Raw genomic sequence first — 24,095 nt, forward strand, 5'->3', positions numbered from 1 at the left:
TAGCGTTGCTAGTTCGATCCCCAGCTCCTCCAGAGTGTCGAAATGTCTTTGAGCAAGACTCTGAACCCCTAACTGCTCATGATGAGCAGGTTGGCGCATTGCATGGCAGCCTCTTCCATCAGTGTATGAATGTGTGTGTGAATGTGAGGCGTACATTGTAAAGCGCTTTGAGCAGTCGGTAGACCATAAATGCAGTCCATTTACCATTTGTACCAGTGCAATGAGGCATCTAACTGCAGTTGCTTCCACTAGTGAGCTAAAAAAACATAAGTAAAAGGAAATAAATATGGATATGTTCATGTGTTTATGCACATATACATTTAAACTACAATGATAAGAGTATTGGCTGGGTGAAAACACAAAAATTAAGATTGGGGAAAAGTTGATTTGACTATGATTATATAGTATTATTATTGAGAATGAGGTATTCAGGTGCCCCGGTGGCTCACCTGATGGAACACGTACCACATAAGGCTGAGTCCTTACCGCAGCAGCCTGGGTTCAAATCTGGCCCGGGCCCTTTGCTGCATGTCACCCACCACCGCCTTTCCTGTCTCTCTTGACTAGCCAAAAAATAATCTTTAAAAATAAAATCGGCATTCAAACCCAATTGATTATTTCTTGTTTTGCTGTACTGCAAAATCAATATTTTTATCAATATTTTTTAGATATCTGACTTTTCCTCCACAGAAGGAATTCTGTATAATGACCAAATGAAAAAGTGTCTAGATGTCAGAATTAAATTGAAAATAAAGCAACTTGTTCAAATCAGTGACAAACTGCGGCAGGCGTTTTCGGTTAATCTGGACAGATCCCACTAAATATTTTAACAAGGTCTATGTCCACCTGTGTTAATTTTGAATCCGCCTTTGCTCAACTGTGATTGTTCAAAGAAATATACCATACAAGAAAATGTGTAGGTCTCTGAATTGAAACATCCGATCTGTCGTGTATGTGTTTTAGATGTTTGTTTAGGTTAGATTATTAGCCATATGACCAAGGCTGGTGGAATTGTTTGGTACAATATGTAAAAACTGCAGCACAATACAATGGACCACAGCAGACACTCCATATACTATCACAAAACAATACAGTGATACAGAACATGTTAAACACAACATACAATAGTAGGTGAATTGTGCGTATGCATACACATACATATGCCAGTGGTGTGTGAGGAGGGGAGCAGAGGGAGGAATTCAGAGTCCTGATAGGTAGGGGGGAAAAGCTGTTTGTGAAGTGTTTAGGCTAAGTGGACAATGCCTGTAACACCTTCCAGAGGGAAGGAGCTGGAAGATGTGATGAGCAGGATGTGAGGGTTCAGAGATGGTTTTTGCTCGCTTTACAGTCTGGTGTGTAGAGATTCAACTGAGAGGAGTGGGTTGTCTATAATTTAGGATGCCTTGTTGACAATCCAATGTGGGTTTTTTCCGTGTTTGACTGTCCATGCTGCCGTACCATACTGTAACAGAAGATGTGATGATGGACTCGATGATAGCTAATGAGAACAGAATGAGAAGTTGATGCTTGATCTGGTATATTTTAAGCTACCTAAGGAAGTAAAGTCACTACTGAGTTTTTGCAATGATGCGTTCGGTGTTAGTTTTACACTTCAGTTTATTGCTGATGTATGTTCCGAGGAATTTAAAAGAGTCAGCGGTGGTGATGGGATCTCCATCTATTTGTATGGGTATTTTTGGATTTGGCATGCATCGGAAGTCAATAATGAGTTCCTGGATTTTGACTGTATTACGCCAGAGGTCAGTGTTTGCACACCAAGTGACAGCTTGGTCCACTTCAATGTGGTCCTGTATTTCATCATTGTTAGAGATGAGGCCTACAGTGGTTGAGTCATCTGTGTATTTTATTATTTTCACAGAACTGTTCAGGGATATTAAGTGGGTGGTGTAAAGTGAGAAGAGCCATGAGGAGAGAACACAGCCCTAAGGAGCTCCTGAAGCACTGAAACCAGTGGACACACACACACAAACACACACACACACACACACACATATATATATATATATATATATATATATATATACACTACCGTTCAAAAGTTTGGGATCACCCAAACAATTTTGTGTTTTCCATGAAAAGTCACACTTATTCACCACCATATGTTGTGAAATGAATAGAAAATAGAGTCAAGACATTGACAAGGTTAGAAATAATGATTTGTATTTGAAATAAGATTTTTTTTACATCAAACTTTGCTTTCGTCAAAGAATCCTCCATTTGCAGCAATTACAGCATTGCAGACCTTTGGCATTCTAGCTGTTAATTTGTTGAGGTAATCTGGAGAAATTGCACCCCACGCTTCCAGAAGCAGCTCCCACAAGTTGGATTGGTTGGATGGGCACTTCTTTGAGCAGATTGAGTTTCTGGAGCATCACATTTGTGGGGTCAATTAAACGCTCAAAATGGCCAGAAAAAGAGAACTTTCATCTGAAACTCGACAGTCTATTCTTGTTCTTAGAAATGAAGGCTATTCCATGCGAGAAATTGCTAAGAAATTGAAGATTTCCTACACCGGTGTGTACTACTCCCTTCAGAGGACAGCACAAACAGGCTCTAACCAGAGTAGAAAAAGAAGTGGGAGGCCGCGTTGCACAACTGAGCAAGAAGATAAGTACATTAGAGTCTCTAGTTTGAGAAACAGACGCCTCACAGGTCCCCAACTGGCATCTTCATTAAATAGTACCTGTTAGAGCCTGTTTGTGCTGTCCTCTGAAGGGAGTAGTACACACCGGTGTAGGAAATCTTCAATTTCTTAGCAATTTCTCGCATGGAATAGCCTTCATTTCTAAGAACAAGAATAGACTGTCGAGTTTCAGATGAAAGTTCTCTTTTTCTGGCCATTTTGAGCGTTTAATTGACCCCACAAATGTGATGCTCCAGAAACTCAATCTGCTCAAAGAAGTGCCCATCCAACCAATCCAACTTGTGGGAGCTGCTTCTGGAAGCGTGGGGTGCAATTTCTCCAGATTACCTCAACAAATTAACAGCTAGAATGCCAAAGGTCTGCAATGCTGTAATTGCTGCAAATGGAGGATTCTTTAACGAAAGCAAAGTTTGATGTAAAAAAAATCTTATTTCAAATAAAAATCATTATTTCTAACCTTGTCAATGTCTTGACTCTATTTTCTATTCATTTCACAACATATGGTGGTGAATAAGTGTGACTTTTCATGGAAAACACGAAATTGTTTGGGTGATCCCAAACTTTTGAACGGTAGTGTATATATATATATAAAATAAAAATCTCCCTCATCCTTTTTCAGGTGGTCTATCTTCCTCAAGCTTGGGTCCTCTACCAGAGGCCTGGGAGTTTTGAGGGTTCTGCGCATTATCTTAGCTGTTCCTAGGACTGCAGTCTTCAGGACAGAGCCCTCAGATGTTCCTTGAATCTGCTGGAGCCACTCTCCCAATTTGGGGGTCACAGCTCCTAGTGCTCCTATTACCACTGGGACTACTGTGAATTTTACCTTCCACAGCCGATCTAGTTCTTCCTTCAGTCCTTAGGTTTTCCTCTAGCTTCTCATCCTTTTTCTTCCTGATGTTGCCGTTGCTTGGGATTGCTACATCGATCACTACTGCCGTCTTCTGTTCCTTGTCAACCACGACAATGCTGGGTTGGTCAGCCAGCACCTGCTTGTCAGTCTGGAACTTGGAAGTCCCACAGGAGCTTAGTGCTGCCATTCCCAACCATATATATATATATAAAATCCTTCCTCTCACCCTTTTTCGGGTGGTGTGTCTATTCCTCAAGCTCAGGTTCTCTACCAGAGGCCTGGGAGTTTGAGGGTTATGTGCATTATCTTAGCTTTTCCTAGGACTGCACTTTTCTGGACAGAGACTTCAGGTGTTGTTCCTGGAATCTGCTGGAGCCAATCTCCCAGTTTGGGGGTCACAGCCTCTAGTGCTCCTATTACCACTGTGACTACTGTGGATTTCACCTGCCACGGCAATGTAGTTCTTCTTCAGCCCATGGTATCTCTCTAGTTTCTCATGCTCCGTCTTCCTGATGTTGCCGTCGCTCGGGATTGCTACATCGATCACTACTGCTGTCTTCTTAAGCCACTTTATTTTGCCATTGTATGGTTACAATGAATTTGTTCTCTGCATTCAACCCTTCCTATTGTATAGGAGCAGTGGACAGCTGCAGCACCCGGGGACCAACTCCAGTTCTTCTTTCCATTGCCTTGGTTAGGGGTACAGGCAGGAGTATTAACCATAGCATACATGTCTTTTTGATGCAGCTGCATAGCTCAGTAGGTAGGAATGCCGGTTTTCCTGCTGCAGATCGGGGGTTCAATCTCTGGTTGGGACGAGTCTCTCGTAAGAGTCTGTGGTTTAGACTTCTAATGCTATACAAGTCAACTACCTCAGATATGAGTGAGAGTAACATGAATAGAGTCATACCGGCTTGGACGTTGCCCGAGTTACAAGGTCTGCGTCAGGCATTGGAGAACCAGGACAACCTGATGAGAAATGGGCTACTGAAACAAGACATTCATGGACAAGGGCCGAGAACCTAGAACTGAGATATATATATATAAAACTTTGTTAAAAGAAACAGTCAACGTTAAGGAAAGTGCTCAACAAATAAGGAGCAAAGTAAACCAGTGAGTCAAGTAAATTCTTTGAGACAGTGCAAGCCTGTTTCATGCCATGAAACAATTGACAGAGATTGCTTATGGCATGAAACAGTCTTTTACTGTCTCATAAAGAATATACTTGACTCACTGGATTTTATACACTACCGTTCAAAAGTTTGGGATCACCCAAACAATTTTGTGTTTTCCATGAAAAGTCACACTTATTCACCACCATATGTTGTGAAATGAATAGAAAATAGAGTCAAGACATTGACAAGGTTAGAAATAATGATTTGTATTTGAAATAAGATTTTTTTTACATCAAACTTTGCTTTCGTCAAAGAATCCTCCATTTGCAGCAATTACAGCATTGCAGACCTTTGGCATTCTAGCTGTTAATTTGTTGAGGTAATCTGGAGAAATTGCACCCCACGCTTCCAGAAGCAGCTCCCACAAGTTGGATTGGTTGGATGGGCACTTCTTTGAGCAGATTGAGTTTCTGGAGCATCACATTTGTGGGGTCAATTAAACGCTCAAAATGGCCAGAAAAAGAGAACTTTCATCTGAAACTCGACAGTCTATTCTTGTTCTTAGAAATGAAGGCTATTCCATGCGAGAAATTGCTAAGAAATTGAAGATTTCCTACACCGGTGTGTACTACTCCCTTCAGAGGACAGCACAAACAGGCTCTAACCAGAGTAGAAAAAGAAGTGGGAGGCCGCGTTGCACAACTGAGCAAGAAGATAAGTACATTAGAGTCTCTAGTTTGAGAAACAGACGCCTCACAGGTCCCCAACTGGCATCTTCATTAAATAGTACCTGTTAGAGCCTGTTTGTGCTGTCCTCTGAAGGGAGTAGTACACACCGGTGTAGGAAATCTTCAATTTCTTAGCAATTTCTCGCATGGAATAGCCTTCATTTCTAAGAACAAGAATAGACTGTCGAGTTTCAGATGAAAGTTCTCTTTTTCTGGCCATTTTGAGCGTTTAATTGACCCCACAAATGTGATGCTCCAGAAACTCAATCTGCTCAAAGAAGTGCCCATCCAACCAATCCAACTTGTGGGAGCTGCTTCTGGAAGCGTGGGGTGCAATTTCTCCAGATTACCTCAACAAATTAACAGCTAGAATGCCAAAGGTCTGCAATGCTGTAATTGCTGCAAATGGAGGATTCTTTGACGAAAGCAAAGTTTGATGTAAAAAAAATCTTATTTCAAATACAAATCATTATTTCTAACCTTGTCAATGTCTTGACTCTATTTTCTATTCATTTCACAACATATGGTGGTGAATAAGTGTGACTTTTCATGGAAAACACAAAATTGTTTGGGTGATCCCAAACTTTTGAACGGTAGTGTATATATATATATATATATATATATATTGTAGAAGTTGGGAGAAAACAGACGGACACCTCTCTGACCACCACCTCACATGTGTCGTTTATTTCCTTATATAGCCAACCACATGGCACTGCGTCACCATGGCCACACCCTGAGCCCTTAAAGTGAGCACGTCAACTTCATACAAACAAGCTATGGTGAATTATGTCCATAAAGTCCACTACACATGTCCCCCCAGAATTCACCATGACAGGACGAGTTAACGTGGCAGGGGCTGGACGGTCCAGCCGGAACGGCTCTGCTGAACAGGAGCGGGGGCTGGGTCTCCTGCCGGAGGGGCCCTAGGGGACCCTACGGCAGTGTGGGGGTAGGGTGGGGGATGGAGAAGCCTTGGGGGCATTGTTGCAGGGTGGGGGCCGGGTAGGAGGGCGCCAGTCCAACAGGTCAGTCCAAGTCCAGGTGAGCCAGTTTGAGGCGATCCACAGAAATGTGCTCCGGCTTGCCACCAATGTCCACGACAAAGTGCTTGTTCCCAGTCTTAAGGATGCAGAACGACCATCGTAGGGAGGCTGCAGGGGACCACGGTGGGCATCGTGGTGGATGTAAACCTATTCTGCCGACTACAGACTTGCAGGGACTGTGGGTGGCCATGTTGCAAACTGGGAACCGGTGCAAAAACTCTGACGTTATCCAGAAGCGTTTTTTGTTGGTGGGCTGCAGACCATGGGGCAGTGGTGTTTGGGACGAAATCCCCTTAGACCCGCAGTGGCTGGCTGTAAACTAATTCAGCAAATGAGGACTGGAGGTCCTCCTTAGGGATGGTCCTGAGGCCCAGCATGACCCACGGGAACCTGTCGACCCAGCTGCTGTCCTTGAGGCTGGCCCAAAGAGCATCCTTCATAGAGTGATGAAACTGCTCGCACAACCCGTTGGCCTGCAGGTTGTACGCGGGGTGCGGTGGAGCTTCACCCCTAGGCTCTCTGTGACTGCATTCCAGAGCTCAGACGTAAACTGTGAGCCCTGGTCAGAGGAGAGGTCAGATGGGGTGCTGAACCAGGCAACCCAGGTCCTGATGAATGCCTGGGCTACCTCGGTGGACATCGTCGACGACAGTGGGATGGCTTCTGGCCATTGAGTGGTCCTGTCCACCGTTGTGAGGAGGTAAGTAAAACTGTAGGAGGGGGGCAGAGGGCCCACCAAGTCCACGTGTAAGTGGTCAAACCTCCTGTCGGGCACCAGGAACTGCCCCAGAGGGGCTTTGGTGTGGTGGTGCACCTCAGAGCGCTGGCACTCACAGTTTCCCCGTCACACTGAAAACTGCATGGAGATTTGCACTGCTTGGCCTTGTGTCCAAACTTCGCGTAGTAATATTTATAAGGGTGGGGATACCTGCAGTCAATTCAGACTGAAGAGGTCACTTAGATGAGTGATGAAGCAATATCTGCCAATAAAAAGTGTTGTATCCAGATGAACTGATTCAAACTTCTTTGATTTTCTGCTCACCGCAAATGTACAGAGTGGTTACTGTAGCCTTTCTCTCAGCTCAAACCAGTCTGGCCATTTTATGCTGACCTCTCATCAACAAGGCATTTCTGTCCACAGAACTGTGTGTATATATATATATATATATATATATATATATATATATATATAGATAGATAGATAGATAGATAGATAGATAGATAGATAGATATATATAGATAATATCTCAACATATAACACACACACACACACATATATATATATATATATAGATAATATCTCAACATATATAACGCACACACACACATATATATATATATGTGTGTGTGTGGGTTGTTTTTTTTTCTGGAAACCGTCAATGGTGTTGATAGAAGTGCTCAACTAATGAGGAGCGGACTATCAATATAGATGTAGGGGGAAAAACATTGCAGTACAAGCTTGTTTTGTGCGTCGTGCACTCATCAGCTGTTATATAAAACTTTGTTAAAAGAAACACTCAATGGTATATATATATATATATATACACACACAGTTAAAGTCAAAATTATTAGCCCCCAAGGAACTATGGAACATTTCCCTAAAATTCTGCCCAATGTTGGCATCATTCATAAAACTTTACATAGTAAAGTATTGGGTACATTTTGGAATGTAAAATAAATCTTCAGGTTTGCTTTATACCAAATGTAGTGAAAATTGAGGTGGTCAAAATTATCAGCCCCCATGTGATTTGTTTTGCTTTGAAACCACACCTGAGCAATCAATCAGCATTGAACTTTACTTAAGGGACTCCAATGAACAGGGCTAGTGGCACTTGAACACTTGATTGAGAGGGACTACTCTTAAATTCTTGGTAAGAAGTAAAGAAATCAGTCTGGAACTCAGAAAGAAGATAGTGGATGCTCACGGAGGAAGGCTATACTGCCATTTCCAAGCGTTTCACAGTGTCTAGAACAGCTGTACGTTGCACCATTGCAAAGCACAAGGAGACAAATTCTGTTAGAAACAAACCGGGGCCTGGTCGAAAGTGCAAGATTTCAAAAACTTTGGAGAGGAAAATAGTCAGAGACGTCAACAACAATCCCTGGATCTCTGCCAAGATGACTGTTGCTGAACTGGTCTCTTCTGGACTTGATGTTTCAAGGAAGACTGTTGTGAGGGCTCTTCATCATGGTGGGCTTTGAGGTCATCGTCCAAGAAAAACTCCACTGCTCACACAGCGGCACATCAGAGCCAGACTGAAGTTTGCCCGTGAACATTTGAAACATGGGCATGAGTTTTGGAGGTCTGTCCTGTGGTCTGATGAGACTAAACTTGAGCCGTTTGGGCACATGGATGTTGCTTTTGTTTGGCGAAGGAAGGGAGAGGCCTTCAGCCCTAAAAACACAGTTGCCACAGTTAAACATGGTGGTGGGAGCATAATGCTGTGGGACTGTTTTGCTGCTTCAGGCACAGGGAACCTTGTTTGGGTGCATGGGACCATGAAGAAAGAAGATTATGTTGACATTTTGAAGGATAACGTAAAGAAATCTGCTGCCAGTCTAGCTTTAGGTCACTGCTGGGTCTTCCAGCAAAAAAATGACCCAAAGCATACATCTATATATGATGTATGCTTTGGGATGTGTGTGTGTGTGTGTGTGTGTGTGTGTGTGTGTGTGTGTGTGTGTGTGTGTGTGTATATTTATTTATTTATTTATTTATTTATATATTTATTTCGTAGAGCTGATGATTGCTTATGGCATGAAACAGGCTTGTACTGTCTCATAAAAAATTTACTTGACTCACTGCATTATTTTGCTCCTTATTTGTTGAGCACTTTCCCTAACATTAGGTGTTTCTTTAAACAAGGTTACACACACACACACACACACACATATATATGTGCGCACACACACACACACACACACACACACACACACACATATATGACTTTGAGTGTTAGAAAAGCACTATACAAGTTTGATTTATTATTATTATATAGTCTTTCAAACAATTCTAAGTAAACGTCTAGAGACCTTTGTGTGTGAAAATCCCAGGAGATCAGCAGTTACAGAAATGCTTAAACCCGCCCGTCTGGCACCAACAACCATGGCACGGTTGAAATCACCGAGATCACATTTTCCCCCATTCCGATGGTTGATGTGAACGCTGACAGAATGCATTGTACTGCTGCCACACGATTGGCTGATGAGACAATTGCATGAATAAGTAAGTGTGCAGGTGTCCCTAATAAAGTGCTCAGTGAGTGTATACCTGCAGGCAGTACAGGTAGGCCAGGCCGTCATCACCCGTGCCACGTCAGAGAGGAGCTAAACTATGAAACCTCCATGAATGAAAACAGTTTTATCTTGAAAACGGCTGCTTTGAGTACTGAGTATGAAAAAATGGCAAACGGGGGTTTCTACGTCCCAAGAATCGCAGATTGCACCATTAGATGTCACTCTAACACTCGCAAATAGGCAAGCTTATGAGACGTACGCTGCCGGTAACCGCAAAACTTGTATCCCCAAAAGAATGTGTATCCTATATATCCGCGGCGTCACATGAACGCGCATGTATGCCCTCAGTAAGGCGGACATTTATTACCGCTTCCATGTCACGCCAAGAAATGAAAATATCATCGTGAGGATTGTTTGACTTGATAGTTTTTTTTACTGACATTAGATTATCAATACGGTTTTACAAACATGGCCGCATACCGAAAGTGTAAGTCCTCACATGTCGTAATGCTATTACATGCTGACACGCTATTTTGTTTAAAAAACCGTATTGATCATCTAAAATAAAAGAAATTAGTAATGGAACAGCTACAATCATAATATCAGAATAGTAATGGATATCCCGCACCCGGTGCGTCGCGGGAACCCGCATGCATCAAAGTGGCCTCGATTTACGGATCCACCTAACGCAGTGTTTCTCAACCGGGGGTCCGCGGACCCCTAGTGGTCCGTGGTGTAATTGCAAGGGGTCCGTGAAAATAAAATATCTTTAAAAAAAAGATCCTATGACATTTATAGAAATAGGATTATTTTACTCAAATGTGACTGAGACCTTTATCTACCTAAACTATAAAGGGTAACAGGACTTTTTTCTCTAATTACATCTGTTTCACAAGTGTAATTTATTGTATTTTAATAAGAGATCTCGCTCCCGTTTGCATTGTTAAAAGTTACTGCATAAAAATTCTGTTGTTACATATATCTGAAAGTTACTGAATACATATTCTGTTTTGTTACTATATCTGAAAGTTACTGCATAAGAATTCTGTTTTGTTAACTATATCTAAGTTACAACTGAAAGCTCTTATTTTTGCCCCAAAGAGTGAATAAATGCTATAATGCAATTTAAAATGCAGTTTCTACTGTTTCTATCAAATTGCAACCCCCCTCCCCCAAGATCAGGTGGAGGGGTCCTCAGGGTAGATCAACAATACGCAGGGGGTCCAGGACCCCAAAAAGGTTGAGAACCACTGAACTAACGTAGCCAGACGACATGGAAAAGTAGCAAACGTAGATTGTTTAAAATGACTTTAACCGAAAAGAAGCATTTTTGCGGTTATAGTTTGCTTGCTTCCGGCATGCCGCATTGATGGGGAAAACCGTGTTGGCGATCTCAAATTAGTGGGGAAAAAATCTGGGAAGTAGTGACGGAAAGAATAAGGAGGGAACTGTGAAAACCTACGCCCACTACTGGTCACAAACATGATTGCGACTCCACAGCAGCGCAGGTTGGCACCGGCCTTCTCGGGGTATGTACTACAACGAAATTAATACAAAACACAAACATCAAATCGTTGCAATAATTTCATTTGGTCTTAACTGCTCAAAATAGGCTAATCAGTAAAGGTTAATTCATGTCATATCAAAGTGGCATCGCTGCCTTGATATTGCGGTGTAGCCTAATATCTATGGCTTTTTTATAGTCATACCCCCCCCACACACACACACACATACACACACACACATACACACACCCCATAGTGCTCCTATTACCACAGGGACCACTTTGGACTTCGCCTTCCACATCCGTACCAGCTCTTCCTTCAGCCCTTGGTACTCATGAGTGACAGGACAACACAAATTGTAAAACAATGAAATATAAATTCCCCGATGGAAAACTCAAGCCGTTTCCCGCGGAGGTCGGGACACTACTTGTGTAGTCCCGCTAGAGGGCGACTTTATCACGTTCCCCTCTATGTACGCTCCTGCGGCGCCGCGGAAATATGGGAAACGTATTCTTTCAGCGGTACACAATTTGACGCAACACACCGCTAAAGACAGGAAGTGCCGAGAGGGGTCCGGCGCTACTACCTGCTGCACATGAAGTCGGGGGGTATCGCACACCTGCGTCAGCGTGTCTGTGGACATTTTATTGCCTCCTGGGAGGAGAAGCCTGTTCGACTTAATGTTCGAAGTAGCAAAGGAGAATTTGTGAGACAGCGACGTAATCGGTCGAGAGACGGTATCCCTCTCTCGCACGTTGTTGGTTAACTTCACATTTCTAGCCTGGTCTGGCTCCGCTTGGCTCTAAATGGATTGCGCGACCTGGTTGATTTGAATGCACCGCCGCGTTTATTGTCTCTGTTGGGGTCTCTGTTGAATAATGGGAAGTGTCGTGCCGTCGGGCACGACGGACTTTTCCGTTCCGTTGACCGTAATGCACCGTGGTGTCAACAGCAGCAGCAGCAGCAGCAGCATCCAGTGGAGATAGCGGGTGGGGAGAGGAGGTGATGCCGGCGGATGTGGAGTACAGTCCGGTGGGCGAGGGACTGGGGATGAGGGACTTCTGGCTCTACGTGTGGATGAGGAGGATCTCCGTCATCGCCGCGCATGTCATCGCAGTGGGACTCACGCTGCTGATTTCTCTGTTGTCCCGGCCGGGAACAAGTGAGTCTTACTTGGGCTGTGCCTGCAGCGGTCCACATGGGGATTTAATCCATGTCCTTGATATCCAGTTTGCGGTTTCCCGCTAGTTGCCAAATTTTTTTCGTTTTGTCTTAGGAATCTTTCTGATCTTAAAGATTTACACCTTGCCCAGTAATCATTTTGAGCCAAGAGCAACAACTTTTATTGAACTTGTTGCACCTGAAACTTGACCATGTTCACGAGTACTCGCGGCACCAGTCAGGACTAGTCAACTTTTATAAGCCGCCATGATGTCATTAGAGCAGCACTATAGTTAACTAGTGAAGTATACCCCTAGTACTGACATGTCACTATACTAGTAAGGTAGTGAAAGAGGGCTGTTAACTAGTTAAGTTGTATATCTGTGTATGGCAGCCGTCTTCTAGTCTTTCCAGCTGTATTCATTCAAATTTCTCTTGTAGAAATATATATATATATATATATATATATATATATATATTTTTTTTTTTTTTACTAGAGAAATTTAAATCACAGTCAGTTCCAATGACTTAAAATGTAAGTTATTAGAGACTCAATTTTTTTTAATTTCAGGAATTGTTTAAAAAAATATCAAAAATAGACTATGATATCCGCAGTTGGCATTTTAACGAGTCAACGTTTAATTGCTGATATCAAAAACTGAAGTAATGATATCAACAGTTGAGAATGACCAAGTCATTTGGGTGAGTGATGAAACGTTTCTCCCAATAAGATGAACTGATTCAACTATTTTTCCTTACCTGGATTATTGAGCATGCATCAAGACAGGCATCAGCAGTTCAATCTCCAATATCAACAAATGGCATTTTAACTTTATTAAAACAAAACTTTTGATATTAGCAAGTCAACTTTAGACTTGAACAACTTAATTCCCGATATCCACAACTGGCATCTCACGAGTTGGAATAAAATTTTTGATATCAGGATTTGACAGGTTAAAATTGAATTTCTGATACCTACAACTGGCTTTTGAACTAGTTAAAATGTAAGTGTGGATGTCAAAAGTTGGTATTTTACATAGTTAATATTGAACTTGAACTAGTTGTAACTCAAGTCAATTTTATTTGTAGAGCCCATTATCAAAAATTGCAAATTTGCCTCAGGAGGCTTTACAGCAATACAACACTGTGTCCTTAGACCCTCGCATCGGATAAGGAACAACTCCCTAAAAAAAAAAACCTTGAACAGGGAGAAAAATAGGAAGAAACCTTAGGCCGACCAACAGATGAGGGATCTCCCTCTCAAGACAGACAGACGTGCAATTGATGTTGTGTGTTCAGAATAAAATACAATTTACAGAATACAACATTGAAAGAGGATGACAGAATTATATTGGAATTATATATGAAGAATATGAGGAGGATGCCAAGCAGTATCCAGATGCCACCAGAACAACATAACCTAAGCCATGTGACCACCATCACTATGTAGACCTGACAGAAGGACAGGCTATACATTCACACAGGGGAGACGCACATCACACTATGAACATACACAGGAGAAGAGACAAGAAAAAAACATTAGTCACACATGGGAGTGGGAGAAGGATATAATATTGAAACAGGATAACAAAATTATGTGGATTTATAAGCGATATAAAAATGTGATGAGGAGGTTGCCAAGCAGTGTCCAGGTGGCGACCATCATCACCACGGAGACCTGGGAGGAGGACAGACTGCACGTGCGCACAGGGAAGACTCGCATCACACCATTCACATTCACAGGAGAAGAGAAAGGAGAAGACATCATTTAGACAGATAAATTAGAAAAGACGAGAGAAGAGAACAGTTCACAATAATCTATATAATCTCATCAACAAAAGAGTGCTTGGTAAATTCATTGAGACAGAAACAACTGCCATGCAGTACAGGTTGTGAAGTACTCAATTTAAAGGCAACTAATTGTAGGCTAAGGCAAAAAGATGACTTTTAAGTTTAGATTTAAAGGACTCAACAGACTCTGGTTGTCTGATGGCAGCAGGCAGGTTATTCCACAAGAACGGGGCCCGATAGGAAAAGGCCCTGCCACCAGCTGACTTCTTTTAAACTTTGGGTACACACAGGAGCCCTGTATTTCAGATTTTCTAGTTTTAGTTAGGACTCTAGCTGCAGCATTCTGAACCATCTGAAGACTTTTAGTACTAGCATGTGGCAGACCTGAAAACAGAACAATACAGTAATCAAGTCTGGATGAAACAAATGCATGTATTAGAGTCTCTGCATCAGCCATGGACAGGAAAGACCAAATTTTAGCTATGTTACGTAAGTGAAAAAAGGCAGTCTTGGTGATTTCTCTAATATGCTTTTCAAAGGAAAGGCTGGGATCAAACATAACACCAAGATTTTTGGCTGCCACACTTTGTGAAATCACAAAGTTGTCAGCTGTTATTGTTATAGTTACTTGATCAAATTGGTGTCTGTGTCTAACAGGGCCAACAACCAGCATCTCAGTTTTATCTGAATTTAAAAGCAGGAAATTTAGTGACATCCAATTTTTTCACAGCAACAAATCAGGCTTCTAAATTAGTCATTTGACTATGATCAGCAGCCATTATAGGCACATACAGCTGAGTATCATCTGCATAGCAATGGCAATCTATTCCACGAGTATTTATAATTTGGCCAAGAGCTGAAATATAAAGAGAGAAAAGTCAAGGGCCAAGAACCAAGCCCCGAGGTACGCCATATTTAATATCAGAGAATTTCGATGTAATATTTTTATAACTGACACAATGTGTTCTTCCAGATAAGTAGGACTTCTGCCAAGAGAGAGCTAAGCCAGAGACACCAAAATTACAATTTATTCTGTCTAACAGTATACAGTGATCAATGGTATCAAAGGCTGCACTGAGGTCCAGTAGTAGAAGCACAGAGGTGGAATCAGAGTCCATAGCTAGTAGAAGATTGTTCACCACTCTGGTCAGAGCAGTTTCAGTGGAGTGACAGGCCCTGAAAGCTAATTGAAAAGGTTCATATAGATGGTTTTCTTCAATATGGTTCGAAAGTTGTTGATACACAACTCTCTCTAATACTTTAGAGAAGAATGGAAGATTAGAGACTGGTCAATAGTTATTAAGAGACCCTGGATCAAGGTGTGGTTTTTTAAGTAGAGGTTTAACCACAGCTGTCTTAAAACTGCTGGGAACAATGCCAGTAGTAAGTGATAAATTTACGATGTCGAGCATTGTAGGTCCAAGAAAAGGCCAGAGGTCTTTAAAAAGTTGTGCTGGTAAGGGATCAAGTAGGCAAGCAGTTGGTTTAGAAACTGACACGAACTTAGTCAAAGTATCAAGTGAGATAGTCTCAAAAGCTGTAATAACTGGAACTGTCAGTGACTCATTGTATAGATATGAATGTGGTAAGACAGGATCTGCAGGAGTAGATGAAGTTGAAAAACTAATTTTGTTTATGACCTCATCAACCTTATTGTGTAAAAAGTCTAGAAACTCATGGCCCGTGATTGGTGAGCAGCTAATAGATAGCTGCTTTTTAGTAAATTTAGATGCAATGTCAAAGAGAAATCTGGGGTTATTGATTAAGTGAGAGAGATATGCTGGTTTCCCAGCAGCTAAAGCACGCTTGTATTTCAATAAACGCTCATGCCACAATAGGTTATAAAACTTCCAATTTTGATTTATCGCCATGTAAGTTCCAGTCTCCTGCAGGTCCTCTTAAGAGCACGTGTCTCATCATTAAACCAGGGTGTAAGTCTCTTTAGTCGCCGAACTCTGGTAGTGAGAGGTGCAACTGAATTGAGGAGACTAGAGAGGGCCACATTTAAGTCACTGTGAAATTTTCAAGACTCAGTCACTACAGAGAAAGGAGCTAAGACTTCAGGCAGCTGCTGGCCAAATGCAGCTACAGTGGAGGGACCAATGTGGTGAGTGGCAATTACATCTGTGCCGACATTAACAGGACAGGTCAATAATGCTTCAAATTTGATGATAAAATAATCTGATGTAGTTGGCAAGACAGTGAGATCAGAAACAGCTATCCCTTTAGATAAAACCAAATCAAGGGTGTTACTACTGCAATGAGTCGACTCTTGAACAACATGAGCAAACCCAAAAGTATCAACAAGCACCAGAAAGGCTTTACTTGGGGGATCAGCAGCCTTATTCAGATGAATAGTGAAATCACCAAGAATTAGGATCTCATCAGAATGAGTAACAAGGCCTGAGATAAATTCTCCAAATTCTTCAAGAAATACTAACAGCCAGGAGGTCGACAGAGTCTATTGATGGTTGAGGGAGATGGACCAAGAACAAAAGCCTCAAAAGACTGGAATTTGGATTCAAGTCTTGAAGTTAAATTGAAAATAGATTTATATATTAAGGTGACACCCCCACCTTGTTTATTTGCCCGAGCTACATGGGTATAAGTATAGTCGGGTGGGGAAGCTTCATTTAAGGAAAGGGAAACATCTGGTTTCAGTCATGTTTCCCATAACCCAATCATATTGAAACTATGTTCAAGAATCAGATCATTTATTTGCAAGGCTTTGGTAGAAATGATCTGATATTTATGAAACCAAATTTTGATGTCTTGTTGAAGTGATCAATAGTGGGCAGAGCTTTTTTTGTGTGTCGATTTGATATCTAAAATCGATATTTTAGCTGATGAAAATTGAATTTTTGATTTTCCAAATAAAAAGTTAAATGGCTTGCCGTAGGCTATAGCGCACGCACACACACACACACACACACTAACAAATACACTTTCACCTCTGTTCATCCATAGTTTGAGACCCTTCAGTCACACATATCCTTTGTGTTATTACACATGTCATCAGTAAAATGATAACCAGGTGAAGCACTAGGGTTTGTAATCCATGGTGTGAAATTTTGATGTTCTTAACTAGCGTTAGTTACTGACAATGCTTTGGTACACCGTCATTTCTTTGCACACTAACATAATTGTCTTTTCCTTGGTTGTAGGTCTGTTTTCCTGGCATCCGGTGTGCATGTCTTTTGCAGTAAGTTATCAGTTAGGATCCTTTCACTCACACACACACACACACACACACACACACACATGAAAAGCTACCCTTTATATCCATTTTACTGATTCCCACTCAAATCAGCACAGAGACTATATTGCCAATGCATCTTTTTCCTTTTCCAGTTTCGGTCTTGTTCAAGACTCTTCAGTTTCACGCTGGCTAGACTGACAAGCCAAGTTCTGTCCTGCAGTGTGTCTCTTCAGCCTCAGCTGTTATCCTTCCTCTTTCAGGGAACTGCTGAATGTGCACTCTGTTAGCTGTCTAGTCAAGTCAAGTCAATTTTATTTGTATAGCTTAATATCACAAATTACAAATTTGCCTCAGTGGGCTTTACACCAACACAACATCCCGTCCTTAGGCCCTTGTGATTTGAAAGAGTGTGGAATATTTAATCACTTTTGTAACTTTTAAGGGCTGTATAAAATGGCCTTTCATCTAAGATGAATGTGGTAGTAGTGCAGTGCCTATAGTCCTGCCTCAGGGACAATGGAGGGCAATGGAGGCCTCACTTCTCCCTCACTCTCCACATACCTTAATATTTTCTATCTCTCCTACCTCATCTGACCCTTTTCTCCACTCCTTTTTTGTTTTTACCATCCCTTCTTTCCATTATGAATAATAGATAGAGTTGGGAGCTAGGAGGAGTGTCTAGCATGATGACTTAAACTACACTGGCCTCCAGTGTGCTGGATTGTGACCGAGAGCTATTGAGTTACATACCAAGTTCAAATCCACGAAGGAGTGTCTCTCAGGAGCACAGGCCTTGATAAAAATGCAATTTGACTGCCTCGATATTACACAGTATCACCAATACATCAACTAGCTGTAGAAACAAACCTGCCTCTGCGTGCCCATACTTTGTGTTGCTGGCTATGTATGATGACTTCATGCATGAGTTATAAACAATTCGAAGAGCAAGTTATCCTACATCCTAGTGGTTCATTGGCAGCATGGCTATACAAATAGAATTGTATTTGTAGCTCCTTCTTGTTAACTGCCAATATCTTATACATCCCCTCAATCTTAAAGCTTGGGTAGGGAATTTATTGTAGAAGCATTTTTTGTTATATTTGTTGAAATTGTCTTTACATCCTGACAGCAATCAAAAAATAAACTGTTCTGACAAAAATTAAGTAGTAATAATAATAATAATGATAATTTTACATAAATTTTTTTTTAATAAAGCATGTGTGTGTTTTATAACTCATGCGTAAGTCGCACACACCCTTAGTAAGTCACACGCGTGCTGTACTAAAGCGTACGCCTCCACTCCGGTCAAGTGTACCGGTGTTTGGAGCGACCAAAAAGGGCAAGAGAGTCGCAACTCCGCAATCCTTTCTCAAATTTTGTATGTCAAATTAAAATGACATAATACACATCATATATTAAATAAGTTTTGTTGACTACATGACACAAGTCCTAATTTGATAAAAACCGTTTCCATAATGGGGTTGTTGAGAGGCACAATGGATTTTGTGCTCAAAATGTTCCCAACTTTGATCATATACAATTGTAAGTAGTGTAATAGAGCTAGAGTTAGATGCAAGTATAGCCTAGAATTTTTCTCGAATAAAACAGCAGAAATGACGAGGTAATACCAGGACTTGCTAAAGCAGATAAACCTTTATTATAACAAATTCATACAGCTGCCAAAGAGGTACCCGCAGGAAGACTGAACGAAGTCTATGGCCTATAACGACTGCATGGGCACCAGCCGATATTTATCACACCACAGTTGACTCCCAAGCCACTACATCCCCCTTAGGGTACTGCACATAGGAAAATGCAGGGCAAATACTCATTTATTTCAGTTTCAGCTTCCAAATTTTGATTCTTCAGTTCAGCTGTTTTTGTTTTTTTTCAGCAATTTTCAGCATTGCTTCAGCAATTTCCTTCAGCTTTCAGCTTCCTTGTTTTACTTTTACAATTCAGCTGTTTTTGCAGCAATTTTCAACACGGCTTCAGCAATTTCCTTCAGCTATCAGCATTCACACGCATTTTCTGCAGGAAGTGCATTTTCTAGCAGTTGTAAAAACCAGGTCCAGAAAGTAAATGTCCAAACCGTGTATTTGCTCCAACCATGTTACTAAATCAGCTGATTTAATTAGCTAGTTTTCCCTACCTAGTTGAGGGGTGGTGTTGACTAGAATCTGCTGGTGTAGTGCATGAGTGGAGCAAATACATGGTTTGGACTTTTACTTTCTGGACCTGGTTTTTACACCTCTGTTTTCTAGTTAATATTTTAAATTCTTTTTACTGTTTTCCACCCACAGTACTGCCTGTGCATGACAGAAGGCATCCTTCTCTTCTCCGCTGAAGGATCAACCTTCTGCTTCAAATCTCGTAAAGGCAAAGTCCGCCTTCACTGGTTCTGCCAGGCCCTGGTCCTTGTGGCAGCTGCCACCGGGGTTAGCTTCATGGTCGCCAGTAAGAATGTGTCTGAGCACCCTCATCTGATCACCTGGCACAGTCTACTGGGGGTAGCCACCCTGGCTGCAACTTTGCTCCAAGTGGCCTGCGGCGTTTGCCTGCTCTTCCCCAAGCTGCTCCGGGTTATCTCTCCCCCCAGGATGAAGCTCTACCACGCCACCTGTGGCCTGGTGGCCTACCTGCTCGCTATGGTGACAGTGGTGTTGGCCATGTTCTCTGACTGGTTCCAAGCCACGGTGAAGGGAGTAGTTTGGTGGGCCTTCCTACTGCTGCCCTTTTTCTCTGCCCTGGTGGTAATGAATCAAATCACTAATGCCTACCTGCCTCGCAAGAAGATCACCCGCTAGAAGAGGTTGATGGGGGGATGTGACATCCATAAAAGGGAAACAATCATGTTTTCGACATTAGTTCTAGACTATAGCTCTATATAACACTCCATTAGCAGTGGTGAGCAGTCATGTGTGTATCTCTAAAATTGAGCAGAAAGGTGTCTTTTAGTGACATCATTGGTGGGCAATTTGTGAACATGAAAACTACACTTACTTCCTGATCTTGCCTCTACCTTCTGTGGGCTACATTGAAAAAGGCCACATTGTGTAAGAAAATGCAAGTTGCAATGCTACATAGGGTTGTTGTAGCAAATGCAACTGAAGATGATTCATGGATGGATAGATAGATGGATGGATGGATGGATGGCTGGATGGATGAAAATCCTGATTGCTTCCCTTTAGCAACCCTGTTGTCCCTCCTCTAAGATTCATGTGTTGATCTCAAAGAGGTGTGAAAAGATTCTAACTTCACTGTGTGTAATGCTATAACTGCAGTTCACAAAAAATGTATACGCATACATAAACACAGGACTTGCATATCGAGGTGGAGTTACCTGAGAACAACCGAAAGCAAACTTGCACTTAAGACAAAGTGGACATCAATGTAACTGAAGTTCATATCGTCTGTCATCCCTCGGCATCTGAGGACACGTATTTGCACAAAAATATAAATGCAATGCGAGGGAGATTTTCTCAGAGAAACTTGGCTGCATAAATCTTGGTTTCTCGAGGGGAATGAAGTACCTGCTAGTTTGAAGATGAGCCTATCGGTTATGTACCAGTCCTTTAAGTTGTTTTTTTTTTTGGTGTGTTTTGTTTTAAGACATGTTTTGTGTGTTGTCTGTCTGTGCATCTTAAGTTTATGAATCAATAATACGTTTAATCAGCACTGAAATATTATCCTCTCTGCCTTTTACCTCATTTTTATAAACTATCCCTATTTGTGTTTTGCTTTGCCTTCACAGCCAAATGGGCAGTGATTGTGAACCCTATGGTGTTTTGTAACAAAAGGTCGAAGATGGTATCTTTATCCTAACATGGACTTAAGTGTGATCTGTTTTTAAATTTTGTCCTGTTGTACAAATATTTATTGCCGGTATTGTAATCATGTCATGCACTAACCTCGACTCCTTTTTTAGTAGGTGACCTTTATGGTTATGCACAAAATTACATTTGATTTTTGCTCTTTATTTCTCTGAAAACATTGTCAGCTTATCTGTATGTTATCTGCAAGTCTTCTCCAATGTCAGAAAAGTCTTGTATTTTAATATTTCTCCAAGAACAAAAGGGTCATCTTGTCAGGTGATTAAGAAATTCTCAGTTTCTTACAATGTAATCAGAATAATTTAACAAGTTTGTTTTCAATGAGCATCTTGGTTCCACTGACCTTACTGGGATGAATTTGGGGCTAAGACACATCTGAGAAAAACATTCTCCGAGTTCCTGCATTTCCCATCATTTAACTGTTTTGTTTCCCTATTTTTCTTTTCTTTTGAAGCTTTTCTTTAGCGTGATGTATGCTCAAGGCTCAGCATTTTCGGTTTTTACCGATTTTCACTGAAAAATACCCAGATTTTTAAAAAGGAGCAGATCGGTTTAAACTGATTTTCAACTGGATTTTATGTTTTCACGGATCCAAAAGTTGTTCCTGTTCGTGTGAGGTTATGTAACACTGTCCTCTTGTGGCGAAATTCGGCATGGTGGATGGCTTTGAAAAATAAAAACCCGAAAACACTGAGCCCTGTGTATGCTACATTATGATCAATCCACAGATGGTTACTCACAGTTATCAACTTATAAAATAATGTGACCAACAACACAAAGATCATAAATTAAAAAAAATAATGTACCAACACATCATGCCATTCCTAAACTTTAAGACCTTGACATAATTATTTTGGAGTACTGTTTGAGATATGTGGAGGAGGAAAGGTTTTCCTCTGAGAAAATTATTTCCCATTAAATTAAAAGACATGCATAACACGACCGTGTTTCCTGGACTACAAGTCGCACCAGAGTTAACTCGCGCTCACCAAAAAATGCGTTGTTGCGAGGAAAAAAAAACATATGTCACCTCGGTGTATAAGTCACATTTATATGGCGGTACAGTATTTTCAATTGAGTAACAAGATTAAATAGTGCCATCTAGGGGTCTTGGTTGAAATGCGGCGTAGTCGTCTGACAAAATTACATTGTATAAATTGCTTTGGAATATAAGTCGCAGGACCAGCCAGACGAGTAAAAAAAACAGCGACTTATAGTCCGGGAAATATGGTACACAAAAAGAGCACATCTTTCTTTTACAAATGTATATTGTATCTGCTTGCTTCACTGAAGCTTTGCTACTCAGGTCAATGCCCTGTGAACCCACTGAGTGTTCATTTGGTGATTGCACTATTGGTTTGAAGAGGCTTGTTTATTCTGCTCCTAATCAAGAGGCTGGAGTGAAGACTTGGATGTACTGAAAAAATAAAAGGTTTTGGATTTGGTACTTTGTTTGATCTGAATCTTAGCTTACTTGACGGAATGGGTATACACCCAAAGCATGTTTACCCAATTTGCCAAGCAGTTTTCAATTGGATTAACCCCACCAACACGGGGATCACCGGTCGAATCCCCATGTTACCTCCGGCTTGGTCGGACACAATTGGCCATGTCTGCGGGTGGGAAGCCGGATGTGGGAATGTGTCCTCCTCTGGTCGGTCGGGGCACCTGTTTAGGGGGGGAGGGGGACCTAGGGGGGAATAGCGTGATCCTCCTACACGCTATGCCCCCCCCCCACAGCGAAACTCCTCACTGTCAGGTGAAAAGAAGCGGCTGGCGACTCTACATGTATCGGAGGAAGCACGTGGTACTCTGCAGCCCTCCCCGGCTCGGCAGAGGGGCTGAGTGGGGTAGTTGGCCGAATATAATTGAGGTGAAAAGGGGGGGGGGGGCAGATACAATTGGGGTGAAAAAGGGGGGCACGCTGGCGCAGTGTTAGCACGGTCGCCTCACAGCAAGAAGGTCTTTGGTTCGAGCCCCGGGGTCGTCCAACCTTGGTGGGTCGTCCCGGGTCATCCTCTGTGTGGAGTTTGCATGTTCTCCCCGTGTCTGCGTTGGTTTCCTCCAGGGACTCTGGTTTCCTCCCACAGTCCAAAGACATGTAGGTCAGGTGAATTGGCCATACTGAATTGTCCCTGGGGGGGGGGGGGTGGCCCTGTGATGGTCTGGCGGCCTGTCCAGGGTGTCTCCCCGCCTGCCGCACAGTGACTGTTCGAATAGGCTCCAGCGACCCTGAGAGCAGGATAGGCGGTTCAGATAATGGATGGATGAAAAAGGGTGAAAATATTAAAAAAAAAGTTTTTGGATTACAATTCTACTCCTTTGGTGTTATGTTAATTCTATTTAAGAAGGGACAATGCACATTAATTAACGTGAGCACTTGGGTCCCTCATGTAAATGTGCCAGATGTAGCCATACAGGCTAATTCTGCAGTCCCTGGCAGGTTGATGGCTTATAAAAACACATGGTTTTGCTCCTTGTCTGTGCTTATGTGGTTTTGTACGTTTTTATGACATAACCACTACTCCAGATTATGACGGCATATTTGATTCTCCATTGACTACTGTTTTATAGATCTGGAGAAAGAGTTGAGAGATGTAATGCTGAGAGATGTGATGCTCCTTAGTTGTGTGGACATAGTGATATGTGCTGCTCGATAGGAGAAGGCTGGCTGCCCAAAGGTTTTTTTTCTATGTGGTATTTTACAACCTCCTGTGGCAGGGGCGTCAATTGGGTATGGCAGCTGCCATACCTAGTAGAGCACTGTCAGGTTTTATAGTTGGGTCTAGCAGTGGCTAGAGACAAACAGATGACCACCAAGACCAAGAGAAAAGACTATACTTTGAAGTACTTGACCGCTTCATCTTTGAGTTTGATCGGCGCTTCACAGAGAATGAAGAGCTTATTGATGCAGTCCAGGTATTTAATCGCCCCCCCCCCCCCCATTATATGGCTGTGGGTAAGA

At 42.0% G+C, this 24,095-nt stretch overlaps 1 protein-coding gene across 1 annotated transcript; it reads left to right on the forward strand.

Moving 5' to 3' along the window:
• The first annotated feature begins 12,151 nt into the window (after window positions 1-12,151).
• Window positions 12,152-20,104, forward strand: LOC130132323 (probable transmembrane reductase CYB561D1). Its single transcript, XM_056301763.1, has 3 exons — window positions 12,152-12,308; window positions 17,263-17,300; window positions 19,601-20,104. The coding sequence occupies exons 1-3, from the start codon at window positions 12,152-12,154 to the stop codon at window positions 20,102-20,104; spliced, it is 699 nt and encodes a 232-aa protein (XP_056157738.1).
• Window positions 20,105-24,095: the final 3,991 nt, after the last annotated feature.

Source organism: Lampris incognitus, chromosome 2 (assembly GCF_029633865.1).
Source record: "Lampris incognitus isolate fLamInc1 chromosome 2, fLamInc1.hap2, whole genome shotgun sequence".
Taxonomy (NCBI): Eukaryota; Metazoa; Chordata; class Actinopteri; order Lampriformes; family Lampridae; genus Lampris; species Lampris incognitus.